This window comes from Drosophila suzukii, chromosome 3 (assembly GCF_043229965.1).
Source record: "Drosophila suzukii chromosome 3, CBGP_Dsuzu_IsoJpt1.0, whole genome shotgun sequence".
Lineage (NCBI taxonomy): Eukaryota > Metazoa > Arthropoda > Insecta > Diptera > Drosophilidae > Drosophila > Drosophila suzukii.
The window spans coordinates 1404846-1420527 of NC_092082.1; the positions used below are offsets into that span (position 1 = coordinate 1404846).

The 15682-nt window shown below is 44.9% G+C and overlaps 6 protein-coding genes and 1 pseudogene across 9 annotated transcripts in view; 2 read left to right on the forward strand and 5 right to left on the reverse strand.

Annotated features, from left to right (window-relative positions):
- Nucleotides 1-15682, reverse strand: part of Trhn (tryptophan hydroxylase) — a 48256-nt gene that overhangs the window by 1188 nt on the left and 31386 nt on the right. For both annotated transcript variants that reach the window (XM_017079491.4, XM_070996047.1), the window contains exons 2-5: nucleotides 1497-2370; nucleotides 723-888; nucleotides 600-650; nucleotides 240-521 (exon numbers count right to left, since the gene is read on the reverse strand). In XM_017079491.4, coding sequence (XP_016934980.2) covers nucleotides 240-521; nucleotides 600-650; nucleotides 723-888; nucleotides 1497-2004 — 1007 coding nt within the window. In that variant the 5' untranslated portion in view covers nucleotides 2005-2370. The remainder of the gene's footprint in view (nucleotides 1-239; nucleotides 522-599; nucleotides 651-722; nucleotides 889-1496; nucleotides 2371-15682) is intronic.
- On the reverse strand, nucleotides 3767-4243 carry LOC108012621 (lysozyme X-like; annotated as a pseudogene).
- Nucleotides 4628-5239, reverse strand: LOC108012689 (lysozyme P-like). Its single transcript, XM_017078117.4, has one exon. The coding sequence runs from the start codon at nucleotides 5144-5146 to the stop codon at nucleotides 4718-4720; it is 429 nt and encodes a 142-aa protein (XP_016933606.2). The 5' UTR covers nucleotides 5147-5239; the 3' UTR covers nucleotides 4628-4717.
- On the forward strand, nucleotides 6134-9669 carry Aplip1 (JNK-interacting protein Aplip1). Of its 2 annotated transcripts, none has more exons than XM_017077745.4 (5): nucleotides 6134-6481; nucleotides 6840-7216; nucleotides 7630-8357; nucleotides 8654-8841; nucleotides 8901-9669. In XM_017077745.4, the coding sequence occupies exons 1-5, from the start codon at nucleotides 6369-6371 to the stop codon at nucleotides 8971-8973; spliced, it is 1479 nt and encodes a 492-aa protein (XP_016933234.2). In that variant the 5' UTR covers nucleotides 6134-6368; the 3' UTR covers nucleotides 8974-9669. The 2 variants fall into 2 exon arrangements, with proteins under 2 accessions (XP_016933234.2, XP_016933235.2); XM_017077746.4 differs by having other exon boundaries at nucleotides 6135-6481; nucleotides 7651-8357.
- Nucleotides 11306-15682, forward strand: part of mwh (multiple wing hairs) — a 28279-nt gene continuing 23902 nt past the window's right edge. For both annotated transcript variants that reach the window (XM_065864815.2, XM_017078603.4), the window contains exon 1: nucleotides 11306-11855. The gene's annotated coding sequence lies outside the window, so the exon portion shown is untranslated. The remainder of the gene's footprint in view (nucleotides 11856-15682) is intronic.
- LOC108013016 (ester hydrolase C11orf54 homolog) lies at nucleotides 12374-13572 on the reverse strand. The gene is made up of 2 exons (XM_017078607.4): nucleotides 13367-13572; nucleotides 12374-13304 (listed from the first exon to the last, which is right to left on the reverse strand). The coding sequence occupies exons 1-2, from the start codon at nucleotides 13566-13568 to the stop codon at nucleotides 12526-12528; spliced, it is 981 nt and encodes a 326-aa protein (XP_016934096.3). The 5' UTR covers nucleotides 13569-13572; the 3' UTR covers nucleotides 12374-12525.
- LOC108013017 (ester hydrolase C11orf54 homolog) lies at nucleotides 13812-15310 on the reverse strand. The gene is made up of 2 exons (XM_017078608.4): nucleotides 15081-15310; nucleotides 13812-14797 (listed from the first exon to the last, which is right to left on the reverse strand). Exons 1-2 carry the CDS (start codon nucleotides 15163-15165, stop codon nucleotides 13914-13916), a joined length of 969 nt encoding a protein of 322 aa, XP_016934097.2. The 5' UTR covers nucleotides 15166-15310; the 3' UTR covers nucleotides 13812-13913.

Consider the following 15682-nt stretch of genomic DNA (forward strand, 5'->3'; position numbering starts at 1 on the left):
GACTAATTTTATCCGGTAAATAAAAAACATTTATTTAGATTAGAGAGCAGCAGAAATACACTCTGTTCTTTAAAAAAAAGTTGACTCATGATTAAAACTAGCTTCCGGCCAACCCTATAATGCATTGTCATCTCTTATATCATTTACATATATTACTTTTAGATGCCAACATGAACAACTTGCATTAAAAACTATGCTAGAAAAATATTAACCTATATAAATATAAGTAATCAACTTACGGTTCGGGAGTGTAAAAGGGATCCGAGGAGTGTCGGATGTACTGGGTGCAGTGGAAGACGCGGAAGGCGAGTCCCGAGAGGAAATCCCTGGGAGAGAGATACCCAGCCACGGGGCGCAGTTGGAATCCCGTCTTGCGCTTGAGATAGACGCTCACGTCCTGCAGCTGGGGAACATTGTCGACGCGGTAGCCACAGTACTTCTCCAACTCCGGCCAGGTCTCCATGTACTCCGGCACAGCGTGCAACACGTAGAGTCGATGGAGCTCCAAGAAAACGGTGCCCCTTTTGCAGGAAAAGTTAGAAAACCGCCCAATTGAATCGATACTAAGGCAATCAAAGTCGAATGCAATCAAAACTTACCAAGTTTTCACCTCCTCAGGTGTGTACTGCACGCGTGGAATGGGGTTGCCACTGGATGGATGGGTTTTTCAAGGAGTGGGGATTATAGAGTGTGTATGGGGTGGAATCCATTATCTCACTTACTGCTTAAAGTTGTTGGCTATGGCCGAGAACTGCTCTCGTCGCTTGCGGTACACGGGGTCCTTGAATCCGGGATGGTCGGCATCCAGATCCGAACCGTACATGAGGACATTCTGAGCCTTGTCTAGGTCGGAGATCTTTCGAGGAAACCACACCATGTCCCCGAAATCTGATCGAAATGGATTTACATTTTCATTCATATCACTTATGGTTCATTTTATTGATATATTTTAAAAGGTGTGGCCACTCTGGATTGCTTGTGCTCTATTGTTTTTATAGTAAGCTTTACTTTTATTAGAAAAATAAATCATTACTGGCTGGGTATTAACGATCGTGCAAAATCGAACCAGTTTGTATCTGCAGCCTCCGGAAACCCGGTACCATTTTTGAAGTGGGGATTCGGACAACCAGTCTACAACTACGATAAATCCGAAAGCTATGTTTTCATGTATGACGGCCAAATGGGCCTTTGGAGGAATGATGATGATGCCAAGCAGATGATCTTTAGTTAGAAAAAAGCATGTAAACTAAAAAACTTGCAGTAAAGAAATACGAAACATTTATATTGTAATTTGGTGAAAGCTAACTTTTCATAAGGGAAAAAAGCCATCTATAAAGATGCTGGAACTAGGAAAATTTCTATATTTGTTTTAAAAGATTTTTATTTCCCGGTTTCTTTCGTAACCGTGTGTGTTTTTCGTTATAAAGCAAATCTATTTCACAAGGTTTGTCTTAAAAAATACTAAGATTATTTTAAAAAACTCCAAAAGTACTCACCGAAACTGGAGCAGGCCGACAGAGATGGAGCCCTGGACAAGCCCTGGGTGTTCACGGAAGTGTAGTTCACAGAGGCCACCTCCCGGTTGAGCATCTTGACGACCTGGTCGAGTCGCCGCGGATCGCACTCGACGTCTACCAGGACATCCGCCTGGTTGGTGCCCGTCTCCAGCGGGGAGAGCTCCAGGTGCAGCACATTGATGCCCAGCTCCTGGAAAACCTGCAGGGCCCTGGCCAGATTCCCCACCTGGTTGCGCAGGGTGAAGATGATGGAGATGCGTTCCCCTGGGGAGTGCTGTCTGCCATTATCCTGGCTGACTCCGCCGATGGCCAGCCCGGGAGGCTCAGGAGGAGCCGAGGAGTGCCGGGCGAGATTCGGATGCGAGGCTGGACCGGAAGTGGCATCCTTCTTCAGCTGATGCAGGGGACTTCCCTGCTTGACGGCCCACTCCTGTTCACCACTCCTGTAGAGCCACAGACCCAGAAGACTCTTGCCGGAAGCACTCATCACTGCACTGCACTTGGTAGATACTCCTCCGTTTTCTTATTATCCGCGGGCACACGCGTCGTATGCGCAACTCAGCGCCAACTGCAAGATCCTTCGGATGCGACCCTCCTTTTATAGGCAGCCCGCAGGACTCACACATTCGCAGAGTTATACAGCAGATACATATTCAATTGTATTTATTAAGTGTGCGTGGCGAGATAAATTCGTTCAAGGATATAAAAGCTACAAGTGAGTCTTTCCATTCTATTCAAAAGGACCCTCCTTCTTTCGGGGTGGCATGTCCTGATTGGCCAAATCATGCTGGAGTCAGGCCAAAACGCTAACGCATGACGTCATCGTGCCCTGACTTTGAGAGTCCTTTAAATTCTTTGAAAAGGTTTGTATTGAAGGTACATTGTAAAATATAAATAATATATTTTAATACAAGTCGGCCTAACTATTGCTTTCAAATTTTGAGTACTAAAAAAAATAGTTTGTATTATACTTAAAACATAAATATTAGCCTCACAGAAGTGTCCAAAAGTATGCAGTATAAAGCACAAACATTGTTATTAGGAGGAAGCTATAGGCTTTTTAGACTAAAAATATATTGTAGCATACTTTTCGACACCTTATTGAGTGTAGGCCTGTTAAGTTATAATATGAAAAAAGGGTGTTCAGAATTCACCATACGATCGCCATTTCACTTTCTAATCAGCAGCAACAACTTTCAATTGAATGAGGGAAAAGTCACGGGTCGGGGCTGGTGGACAGACAGACAGACTTCTGTGCTTGACTTTCAAATTCAGGCGTTTAATTTATGCTGGTACGGCAGTAACTAGTGTACCGTAAGGAAAACCTAGTGAAACCCCTGCAAAAATACGAAAAAACTCCTCCTAGATAAAATCAATATGAAGTTAGTTGGGAAAAGCCCTGAGTCTGCGACATTGAGAGTGGTCAAATAAATGGGTTGCTAGGTAGTTCAGTCGGACAATCCGAGAGTCGGGGCCATAAAAGAAAAGCGCTTTCCACGCCAACACAGCCAGCAACCACTTGATGCTTCCACAGAGTCAATAGTAGATAAATGGCAATTTCTTTCCGCCCGCTTTCTTGGGCCTTTGTTTGCGCTTCGAGAAAAGCAAATAGCGCCAGGGGAGCCGCAAAAGCAGTGGGTGGATGAAAAAACCAGAGTCACTTCCACTTGACTATTAAAATATGCGAAAACCCCACTAAACACATGCGTGGGCATCGCATCGCACCGCATCCCTCTACCCAACTCATCAGCCGAAGCGATAAACCTAATGGTGCTGGCTAACTGATTGACCGACAAACGACTGGCTCCCAGGAGCCATCCACTTTCTATGTATTTGCCCACGAGCTGAAGGATTTATGGTGGCCCCAGGGGTTGGAGGATGCTTCCTGCTCCGCTGAGAAGTCTCCCAGACGGAGATGGAGTCCGGAACGGAGTCGAGGTCGCGATGAATGGCAGCTCTTGATTTCGGAATAATTAACTTAGACAGCTGATTCGGAGCGGGGGTTGGAAGGGATGAGCTGTGACTCGGATTTAACTCAAGGATTGGAAAGGGTAATTGCATCAGTATTAAAGAAACCTAAAATTTACAATGTATTCGCAATAAAAAGACTTTCATTAAAGACAATGAATAAAATATCTGTTTTTTCTTATTATTTAAAGCAAATTTGAGTTCATAAAGAAAGAGTAATATTTCAAAAGATAAAATGTGTGACACGCTTCTAAATCTTCATCGACGAATTGGATACCCTATTAGAAGCAATCATCGATCGGAGGCAGGTCTCCACTGCAGAAGTGCCAGGTGGACCAGGCAGGCCATCCCTGTTGACCCATCTCACCGACCTGCTGATGTCGTCGGTCAAGAGGTCATTGCAGCTCAGTCCGCAGCCGTTGTGGGAGAACTTTCCACTCGGGGGCTGACACCAATATAGGTCGTTGATCTGGAAGATTCCATAGTCGTTGGATCCATCGGAGTTGGGTGGACCGACCACATCAGGATTGGGTGGACCGACCACTTCGATAGGAACTCTCGTGCTCCGCAATGCAGGTCCACTTGCTCAGTTGGTCACGAGGAACTCCCAGGTTGGACATCTCCCGAGCCAAGGAACACCGATCCATGGTGCGGGCTAGGATAACCGGAGCAGCCAGAGCCAGGGCACAAATAACCAGAAAACACCTCATTGTGGTCCGAATAAGTTGGATGTCTATAAAATATTACTTGACTTTGCCAGCTGTCTCGCAGTATTTATACCCCAGAAGATTTCGAAATTCTGAGTAATGAAATCAACATTAAACAAAGCCCCCTGTTAGTAATGTGCTGTTGCGATAAGAATTCTTCAGTTAATTGACTTATCTATAAATATGCGGTCAGTGCATAAACCCCCTCTAAAGAAGACCTATTATTTATAGGGCTTTGTCACCTCATTGCAGTAGATGTGCAAAAATACTCATTCTACCTTTCAGTCATTCTACCTTTCAGTCACAGGGTAAATCGTTATGTTATATGTATACCGTTAGCAAAGAGATAAAATGAACTATACAGAAATAATGTATGTGATTATAATGCAGTTTTCAACTCATACCCAACAAATCTAGTAAATTTATGTTAAATGTTACATCATTTTTATTGGTATTTAAAGAAAGTAAAGTAAATATATATGTGTCATAAAAGTCCAGATTAAATGTGACATATTCAACAGCCTTTTAAAAGCAACTATCGATTGATTGCAGGCTTCCACTGCAGGATTTCCAAGAGGACCAGGCCGACCATCCTTGCTGAGCCAGGACCTTCTGGGCGCATCTCACCGACTGGTTTATGTCGTCCTTGAGGAACTTATTGCAGCTCGTACCGCAGCTGTTGTATGAGAATTTCCCATTGGATGGTTGGCACCAGTACAGGTCGTTCAGCTGGAAGATGCCATAGGAGATGGACCCATCGGGATTGGACCTTCCCACTGCATCCGTTTTAAAGGAACTCTCCCTCTCGGCTATGCAAGCCCACTTGGCCAACTGGTCACGGGGCACTCCCAGCTTGGTCATTCCCTTGGCCAGGGAGCATCGATCCATCTTTCGAGCCAGGATAGCTGATGAGGTCAGAACCAGGATGCAAATCACCAGGAAGGATTTCATCATGAAGTGATTGTGTTGGATATTAAGTTACAATTGTTGATAGTGATCCACTGTCTCAGAGTATTTATACCCTTGGAGATCGCAACATTTTCTTAAACTGTTTAAACAATTGCCCTCGTTGATAATATTCTTGCTCACTTAAACAGAGTTATCTGCAAATACTAATAAGTTAACGCCAAGAAAATTTCTTAGAAAAGGAAATTTAAAGAAGCTTATCTTGAATTACCTATACCCATAGCTCATGGGGTAACTGGTTTAACTAAATGTGTATTTTCCTGAAAAGAATTTTCACAGTTTTAGAACGGAGTCTAAAAGTATGATATGCCATAACTTTTAGACAAGACATAGATTTCATTACCTGAAAAAATTACGATTTTTTCCGGAAGTCTTTTCTTATAAATTTTTCAAAAATGGCTCCACAATGAAAAGAATGCCTGTTTTTTATAGCTGATGACCTTAGTTATCGATCCTCATCATTTTATGAATGATTAAGAAAAATATAATTCCTTGTCATTTTTCGAAATTTTCATAAGGGGTTACATCACATTTTTTTGCAAAAATGGTCTGAAAAAAAAATGTTTCTGATTTTAATGCAAAACGATAGGGATTTAAATTACGAGTTTGGCAAGGTATGACATTCCATATTTTCCATAAAATTATGATTTTTTTGGCCCATAAGGTAGGGATTACAACCCCCTTTTTTGCGAAATCCGCTCCTGGCTGTTCGTGCTCAAAGCGCAACAGCATTGCAATTCTTAAGTCACCCCCTTTTAAGAACGGGGAGCGGATGTGAGTCACTGCGCAGGCGCGCTACTTGTCAACCCCCAAGGGATGCCGCCAACCCCCCAACCTTTGCCCTGCCAGCGGTAAACAAAAACAAGTTGGACTCTCTCCACCAGAGAGAGAGAAAGAGAGTGAGAGAGCTTACGCCTGACAGCTGAAAGTCCCAAATTTCCCTGGCTCGGGCCTCCACTATAAGGCATTATATGGCACCACTCACATCTGGAATTCAGACGGGGACACTCAAGTACGCCAGCAACGTCAAGGAAATTATCGATTTTCGCATGTAAAGTGAAAAAGTGACTTCTCTGGCAGAAAACTTTAGAGTTCCTAATACTCAAGTGAAATTCCAACGAAAAACAAATCGAATCGGCCTCATTAAGAGCCCCAGCTAGCCTGTAGTTGTGGGCGTGGCAGCTGGCCGGAGCCCAGGACCCAAATCGACATGGCCGACAGCGAGTTCGAGGAGTTCCACAGGCCCATATTTGAGCCACACACGATTGCAGGATTTGGATCTGGAGCAGGCACCAAGAAGAATAATCCCCATGCATTTTACTCGTAAGTCTAAAGGTTAAGGTTTATAGTTGGGATCATTTAAAAGAAGTGATGGGAGTAACGGGAGGCCAAGAAGCTGCACGTGTCCCGAAGAGCACCCCCTAAATATGTAGTCGGTATCCTTGAAGGCAAATATGTATTGCAAGTTTGAGAACGAAAACAAAACTTATCGAGGGTAATACATCACTAAGGTCTTAAAATTACTTAAAACGGAGTCCAAAAGTATGCTACAATGTATTTCCGAGCCATAAGTTGATATCATTTTTTTAGTGCGTACTTTGTGACCTTTATAAAAATGTGATTTCAAAACCATTTCGAATACCATTTTCCAATTCACTCATCAATGAAATCCCTTTTACAGTCTAATTCCCAACGATGATATGGAGGATTCGCACTCCTCGAAGAGCGACGGCGATGGCTCCGATCAGGAGGACGGCATCGGCCTGGTGGACCATGAGCCCAAGATGCGGCAAGTGGAGGACGACGAGCTGGGCGATGGGCTGAAGGTCACTCTGTCCTCGGATGGCTCCCTGGACACCAACGACTCCTTCAACTCGCACCGACATCACCCGTTGAACCACCAGGACGCGATTGGTGGCTTTTTGGGCATGGACACCAGTGGATTGGGTGGCAACAGTGCTCCTGTGACCATAGGAGCTAGTACAGATCTGCTAGCCCCGAATTCGGCTGCCACCCGTCGTCGTCGCAAGTTGCCCGAAATACCCAAAAACAAGAAATGTAAGTGAGATGGTGAACTTAGATCCTGGTTAGAGTGTCCTGCATGCAAGTAGTCTTATGGGGCTAGTCCGTTCCTAAAAACTCATATTTTGTAGCATCTTATCTAAATTAATATACAGATGTAGTGTCAAAAACAAATAGTAACAGTAAGGTTTAGAAGTCTCTTGAAAAGGTGTTTAAAAGTATGCAGCAATTTCTTTTTAATCAACATCCCGAAGAAATAATGCGAAGAGATGTATGTATAAATATAACAGCATACTCTTAGGGATATTTGGAAAAAGATTTCAAATTACTAGTTCCCTTGTAGTTTCTTTAACTTTCATGGTTTGACTTTAGTACCTTCTACTAACCGGACAGTCCTAGTCTAACTCCCTTCGTAGTGTCGGGCTAACCCACTCATGGCCTCGTTGCAGCTTCCATTCTGCATCTTCTAGGTGGCTCCAACTTTGGCTCCCTGGCAGACGAGTTCCGCAATGGCGGTGGTGGCGGAGGAGGAGCTCCTCCAGCAGCTCGGAGCGGACAACAGCGCTCATTCCTGTCCCTCAAATGCGGCTACTTGATGGACGAGGACTCCAGTCCAGACTCGGAGAGGATGCAGAGTTTGGGCGACGTGGACAGTGGTCACAGCACCGCGCACTCCCCAAATGACTTCAAGAGCATGTCGCCGCAGATCACGTCTCCCGTTTCGCAATCCCCCTTCCCGCCGCCCTTTGGGGGCGTGCCCTTCGGCCAGCTGGAGATGCTGGAGGCCACCCACCGTGGCCTGCACAAGTTTGTGCCGCGGCACCATGACGAGATCGAGCTGGAGATCGGCGACGCCGTCTATGTGCAGAAGGAGGCCGAGGACCTGTGGTGCGAGGGCGTTAACCTGCGCACCGGCAGGCAGGGCATCTTCCCCTCGGCCTACGCCGTCGACCTGGACTACAACGAGTTCGATCCCACGGTGCAGCTGGTGAAGAAGGAGCGCTACCTACTGGGCTACCTCGGATCCGTGGAGACGCTGGCGCACAAGGGCACGGGCGTCGTCTGCCAGGCGGTGCGCAAGATTGTCGGCGAGTACGGCAACTCACCCACCGGACAGACCTGCATCCTGGAGGTCTCCGACCAGGGACTGCGCATGGTGGATCGATCGGGCCCGAATGTGAGTAGGGGATATTGGTTAATAATAAGAAAATCACTCGAGCTCTGATACCATTTTTAAACGGTGGCTAAAAGTATGCAAATTCATTTATTATGCATATTTTCAGACACCTTTATAAATGTTTTCAAAGCCCTAGTGACAAAAAATATCAAGCAAAGGCTTCAATATCCACTTGAGCAGTCTAGGATGGTATATATTTAATGTAACTAGTGTAGCACCAAGCATAATAACATACATTTTCCTTATAAGGAATCATAACAAATAAATTGAATAAACCCTCTTTTCTCCCCCAACAGCAAAACAAAAAGGACAAGAAGCCTTGCATCGACTACTTCTACTCCCTGAAGAACGTATCCTTCTGCGCATTTCACCCTCGCGATCACCGCTTCATTGGCTTCATCACCAAACATCCCACGGTTCAGCGGTTCGCCTGTCACGTCTTCAAGGGCTCCGAGTCCACCAGACCAGTGGCCGAGGCAGTGGGGTAAGTCCCGGTACAGTGAGCCCCCGAAAAACATACCTCATATACCCTCCTTCTTTCAGTCGTGCTTTTCAGCGATTCTACCAGAAATTCATTGAGACCGCTTATCCCATCGAGGACATCTACATTGAGTAGGCTTGCAAGATTTGCGGTTTGTGCTTCTAGTCGAAGAACTCATTAATCAATACGATATATTTTTTGTGCGGTTATTACGAATAAAAAAGAAGATAAATCTCAAGAAATATTTGCTCTTCTTCAAAGAGATCTTAACAAACAAATTCAATAAGCTCGCAATAGAAACCCTAGCTATAGATTAATATCATTTACCCGTTCCTAATTATTGTGCAAGATCTTAGACATGTAAATAGTTAACTTTGGTTCAAAACTCCCACTTGACACTCAAGCTTCAAGCAATCAGCAATAGTTGCCCTTTATAGGAACCCCCTTTATACACGAGTACATATAGACAACTGCACAACCAATAAGTTGAACTCCTAGAGCCCCCAGTTTTGTATCGGAAAGTCGGTAGCTCAGTTGGGTCTATTGTTTACATCAGAAATGATTAATTTAGATTGGTTTTTGGAAGCCGAGACCCCACTGTAACCACTTCCCTATCCTGGCAAAAGCACAAAATAGAGTGAGGCCAAAGTAATCTAGAGATCTTCGTGTAACCTTAGTTTAGTTATGTCAATCTTTCAGTTACGAGACTCAACAATATCGAACCCCAGCTGCTACATTTTCAAGTATTCTCAATAAAAGCCCAGTTCTAAGCAGACGAATATATACTGTATATGTATACAAAAGAAATATATAAAGAAACTATAAATCAAAGAGGATTGTGTGTTTGGTATTGCTTAAAAGGGTGAGTACCGTAGTGAAGGTTTTTTAATATTTCTAAAAAGTATGCAACGCGATTTTAAGTACTGCTAATTTATAGACTTAGTATATAGAAGATAACAGCATCCCAAAAATATACTATTTCTTTAAAATAAAATTTAAGCAGCCTGAAAGTGAGCTACTAACTTAACCAAAATCATTGAATATGCCGGCATACTGACACCAATAAAATTTTATGTTTATCATAAAATGGTATGGTTCGCAATATAAAGTATCACTTATATTTCCTACCTGAGAAAAGGTAACTGTAGCATTACTTGAAGATTAACTCATACTAACTTATCTCTAAAATGTATTTCATGTGTGCTATCTTATGGAGACTTCTTATGATAGCCCAGAGGTTCTCTTCTGGATTTTAGCATTAATTTTTAAGTTTCAATGCGCATTCCGGATCTGTGACAAAAAAACAATCACACATTTTCAGAAAAATGCCCGCGGAATGGAGAATAAATTGCTGTGCTATTATAATGGCGATACATCAGTTAGCCTCGGGGCATCAATCATTATGCAATTTTTATGAAGTCAGCCAGCTTTGGCTACTTTCTTTGGAGGTGGTTCATTGAACGAGTTGTAGTGGCGGTGGGCCTGGCCCGATCTGCCTTTGGGCAGCGCAATTTAACAGGAGCAGCGACTAAACTAAAACTAACTAAATTCGAGTCGCTTTTAATGGAAATGGATATGGATAACCATACCCCAAGTAGCCTTGGCAGCGACTTTGGTTTGGATCGCTGTGGGAACTGGTTTCGGGGTTGGGTTGGGAAAATCGCTGCGGCACTCGCTTGATGCACTTGTCGACTGGCCCGGCGTCTTGGCTCTATCAACAAATGTGGCCAATTACAGATTAAACGACAATTTCAATTTAAAAACGCTTGTAAAACAGACCAGCCGAAAAGCCAACCTGATTTATCAGAGGAGCAGCAGTGGCGGCAATAGACTTGTCAAACTGATCCGATGTGAAAAGGGGTCTGGAGAGGCTTTAATCTGTCGTTTAAATGATGTATATAGGATATTGCATCTAAGATATGTAGCTAAGGTGGTTATTTTGCTGATAGCACCAAGAATATTTTTAAGTACCAAAAAAATGATTGGCATAATGGCAAAAGCTGTAAAACTAATTATTTTTATATTCCACACAGAAAGAAAACCGTGTCAGCATTGGATAATGTAATATAGATGTTGTAAAATGTATTTTTTTGATTTGTCGCCTTCGAAATGTAAAACTCATAGTAAATATTTATTTTCGAACTTTTAGGGAAGATTATAAAATTAGTCGAGATGATTTTTTATACTTTGGGTGCACTTTGGAACATAGAAAGATTTCCCCTTATTTATCATAACATGTGTATGAAGCTCTATCTTCTAACTGGTAACTATTTGAAGTGATACTCTTGAAAAGCCACGCTTCAGGGCTCAGGGCTTCTGATTTTCCCCCGTGCATGATCGGATAGAACCGATGTTTGTAGAAATCCCCCAAACAAGTTCGCCATCTACGCGCCTGAAGAGCCGCGATGCCATGTGAAAAGCTACTCCAACCGGTGGCTTCAGTCGAGCCATCTGATCGCGGACTTCATTCAGTCTGCAACTCGCGTTTCAGCCGACCAGACGCGTTCGTATAGTGAATCCAAAACTAAAAGTAATCCAAAGTCGAAAATCAAAACACCCGAGGTATAGTCGTCTGGTAAAGTGAAGATCGGGTGGAAGTCGAGTCAATCAAAGCGAGGCAGCTAATAAAAAGTGCTAATGGTGTGTTTAAAATATGAATAAACCGAGTATGCCTGGGCCACAAAAACGGTTACAAAAAAAGCAACCAATGCCACAACCACAACGGTTATAGCAATAACAAAAAGAGATTTTCTTTTTTCGTGGGACGAAGAAATCGCATTTGCATTTCACCGCCGTCTTGGCCAGTAGATTAAATTGGATCAAATCGATGGAGGTTTTGGTTTATTTGTTATGTTTGTGTGCGCGTTTCGGCTAAGAGTGCTACTTTCATAAAAAAGGTTGCCAGTCACCAGATTCTGGAATAATAAATATCTGAATGCAAATATTGGGAACCCGTTAAGAAGAGCCCAGCCGATCCGAAACAATAGGAGTTTTTGGGAGACTCGCAGCGGGAGTGGGTAAGTCTATCTTCTATCTATCTATAGATTTGTCGATGTGATCGATTGTAACTGTCACGTCAGACGGGTTGGTGTTCGGTATTCCCTGCTAGTCTGAGAAATCCATAAAAACGTTTTACTGGCTGAATTCGCCAATGCACTCACCCCGTTGCTCTGCATGAATCAAAGTTATTAAATAATTAATGGCCAGCGGTGCAAAAAGAAAAACACAGATAGCTGCATGTTTGGGGCATTATTTACGGCCTGCTTAGCTAGACGTCCGTATCGCGTCTCTCATTAGGCCAACCATGAAGCTCCAGAACCCCAGCCCCAGACTCATAAAGATAGCACCTGAATCTCGGCATGGTGTGCAGATCATTTAGCCATCGATTTGCATCTCGAAGAAAGCGGCTGGTCGTTGGCTCTAATTTTTGGCAATTACATAAAGCTTGCTCTCCGGGGGTTCGTTCCACAAATGATGCGGTTTAAACGAGCCACAAGTTGGTGATCCAAAAAAGAGCAGAAAGAAACCGAAACCATTTTCCCAGAAGACGTTTATTTTTGGGCAGATTGATGGATGGGTATATCAGTCTCTTCCTAATTGATCGGTTACTATTGGTCTATCCACACGGACTACTCTTTCAGCCACATTCAGATAGGCCTCGTACTCCACCAAATCAGGGGTGGTATCTTAATGGTAGTGACCACCCCAGTTTTCGAAGGAAAACGAGTGAAAGTGCTGCAGCCTTAAGTCCAGGCCCATGTCCTTGGTCACCAAAGTGCCCACGGCGTTCAGCTGGGCGGGCATTTCGTAGAACTTGAGCCAGTTTTGGATCTGTTCCTGGGTGTGAATCGGGATCTCGCTGAAGTCCCGCATCACGTGCTGGTGGACACACCCCTTCCTGACCACAAAGATCCCTCCCAGACCCACCGCCTTATCGCCGTAGTGCTTCTCCAGACCTTTTCGCATGCACTCCACAAAGTTTTCCTCACCAGTTCGCTGTTTGGCGGATATTTTGAGAACTTCACCTGGCTTTCCCTCGCTGAGGAAGAGATTTAGGATTAGGGCGCAACGGGGTTCGGTCTGGGGAATCCTCTCCAGAACACAATCCTCATTTTCTCCCCTCACAGTGGCTGTGTAGCTTCCCTGGGTAAGTTCATCGTCTTCATTGAAGGAAAAATTAAAGATGCCCTCGCAATTGGAAAGACGAATGGGCCAAGGACCTGCTCCTGGTCCCACAGCAAAAATCTTTCCAGGACCTTGAGCCTTGCGAGTAATTTCCTTTAAGTTGTATAGCTTATCACGTTGCACTAAAGGTCGCAAATAGGGTGGACCACCTGCTTCCAGTAGAGTGGCTTTACCACCCAGACCACTCTCCACCAGGCCAAATTGGGGGTCCTTTAGATCGGGGCAAGGTCCCACACTAACATCAACGGTTCGAAAGTTCTCACTCAGAGCACCCAGTATAACTGGAGAGCAAGAGAAAAGCTCAGTACAATTTTTATCAAATGTTCTTTCTAGTAGCTCTCACCTTTTTGCAGTTCTGAGAGGGTCGGCACATGGAGTGGTTTCTCCTCGAAGAGCAGCTGATCCGTTTGAAGGTGACTCTGGCCCATCTTATCTCTGCAAATATTTCGATATGATTTGAGGGACTTCCTTAGCTGGAGGTACAGCATTGACTGAATGGAATACCATCGTCTGGTAAAAATGTCAGCTATTCGAACGCCTGTCATGATAGTACTGTTCTGCTGATACAGGGCTTCCACTGATACATATAATTTTGTGGTTTTTCTATTTTAGTTTTATTTTGCGATAAAGAAGGTGTACCAGAACTCTAAATTGTGGTAATATTTTTAAAAACTTAACTATAGTTTAAATTTAGATAGAGACCTCTAAAAACATCAGCTATTTTGGGTTAAGCCTGATAGCCACATACATTTCCTTAGATATACCAGTTTTTTCAAAGCAAAGACCACTTTTAATTTCGAGCTTATGTTTTGTTTATTTACTATGATTTACGGGGGCTTGGGGTTCGGGCAATGGAAAAGTCGTCTACAACTAGATACGGGAGATAAGACCTAGTCCCGTCCCACCTTGTGCGTGGACACTGGTTTGTCCACCCTGACCACCCTCTCGGCCACATTCAGATACGCCTCGTACTCCACGATATCCGGGGTGGTGTCGTAATGGTAGTGACCGCCCCAGTTCTCGAAGGAGAAGGAGTGGAAGTGCTGCAGGCGGAGGTCGAGGTCGTGCTCCTTGGTCACTAGAGTGCCCACGGCATTCAGCTGAGCGGGCATCTCGTAGAACTTGAGCCACTCGTTGACCTCCTCGTCGCTGTTGATGGGCGTCTTGCTGAAGTCCCGCATCACGTGCTGGTGGGCAGCTCCCTTCTTGATCACGAAGATCCCGCCCAGACCCACTACCTTGTCGCCGTAGTGGATCTCCAGACCCTTCCGGATGCACTCGATGAAGTTCTGTTCGCCAGTGCGCTGCTTGGCGCTGATTTTCAGGACCTGACCGGGTTTTCCCTGGCTGAGGAAGAGGTTCAGGAGCAGGGCGCAGCGGGGTTCCGAGTGGGGGATCTTCTCCAGGACGCACTCCTCCTGCGCTCCCCTCACTGTGGCCGTATAGCTGCCATTCGTGAGCTCATCCTTCTCACTCACTGAGAGATTGAAGATGCCCTCGCAGTTGGATCCCCGGATGGGCCAGGGACCTGCTCCAGCTCCCACCGCGAAGATCTTGCCAGGACCCTGGATCTTCCTCGTGATCTCGGCGATGTTGTACAGCTTGTCGCGCTGCACCAGGGGCAGCAGGAAGGGAGGACCACCGGCCTCCAGCAGGGTGGGCTTTCCACCCAGCCCACTCTCCACCAGGCTGAACTGCTTGGCCTTCAGGTCCGGGCAGGGACCCACACTCACGTCCGCCTGGGCGAAGTTGGCACTCAGGGCACCCTGTATAACTGGAGAGAGGAGAGGAGAAACCCATTAGAGCTTTATCTCGACCTCCATCTATACGACATATAGCGAAAAGCTAAGCCAAAAGCTTTCGGTTCAATCATATGTTTGTGTTTTGGATTGCTCAATGAAAACAGAATTAACAGAACAGTACCGACCAAAAACCGGCTATGGAAAGTTCGGCACTGTTCTTCTGAAGGTCATTTGCACACGCCTCTCGGGCGAATATGGCACGTATTGTTATCTCTGGGATCTCGAATCTGGGATCTCTGGGAACTCGGAACTCACCGTTCTGCAGCTCCGACAATGGGGGCACATACAGCGGCTTCTCCTCGAAGAGCAGTTGCTCTGTGCTCAGTTGGCTCTGGCTCATTTTGGCTGGAGGTGTGTCCTAGTTACTCTACTCCTTAGTATTAATCTGGCCTAGTTCTGATTCAGGTTCCTCGGTTCCTTTCTCTCGAACAGCGAAAAGTCTACCGCTCGCTAGATCGTTGCAAACACGACTGTCTGTTAAAACCAGATGGGGTCTCGTTTTTTAAAGTTCAGTGCTCGGCAGCCGATTGCCCTATAGTTAACATTGCTGGTAGGTTCGTACAGGGTGCATTCGTTGATAAGATAAACTCTTGTGCCGTATTTAGTTTAATTAGAGTCGAGATTCGAGTTCCTGAGGTTCTTTGGGGGGAGGAACAATGGCAATCCATCAGCTCTCACGCCTAATGCGCATGTCAGGAAGGCATATTTACGATGCGGTTAATTCAGTTACAGTAGCCCCTCCACTTAACGACCTTAGTCAACGTAACCTATCCACTTTTCCCTGGTGTCGGGTGACCAAGAAACTTTCCACTTCGACGTCGTCACTTTCACTGGCAGAAAAGGTTCTATAGGGCTTA

Coding starts and splice junctions, on each gene's coding strand:
- LOC108012689 (XM_017078117.4), bottom strand. CDS start 5,146: ATGATGAAATCCTTCCTGGTGATTTGCATCCTGGTTCTGACCTCATCA.
- Aplip1 (XM_017077745.4), top strand. CDS start 6,369: ATGGCCGACAGCGAGTTCGAGGAGTTCCACAGGCCCATATTTGAGCCA. Junction 6,482..6,839: donor AATCCCCATGCATTTTACTC/GTAAGTCTAAAG, acceptor TCCCTTTTACAG/TCTAATTCCCAACGATGATA. Junction 7,217..7,629: donor AATACCCAAAAACAAGAAAT/GTAAGTGAGATG, acceptor GCCTCGTTGCAG/CTTCCATTCTGCATCTTCTA.
- LOC108013016 (XM_017078607.4), bottom strand. CDS start 13,568: ATGACAGGCGTTCGAATAGCTGACATTTTTACCAGACGATGGTATTCC. Junction 13,305..13,366: donor CCTCTCAGAACTGCAAAAAG/GTGAGAGCTACT, acceptor CTTGCTCTCCAG/TTATACTGGGTGCTCTGAGT.
- LOC108013017 (XM_017078608.4), bottom strand. CDS start 15,165: ATGAGCCAGAGCCAACTGAGCACAGAGCAACTGCTCTTCGAGGAGAAG. Junction 14,798..15,080: donor ATTGTCGGAGCTGCAGAACG/GTGAGTTCCGAG, acceptor TCCTCTCTCCAG/TTATACAGGGTGCCCTGAGT.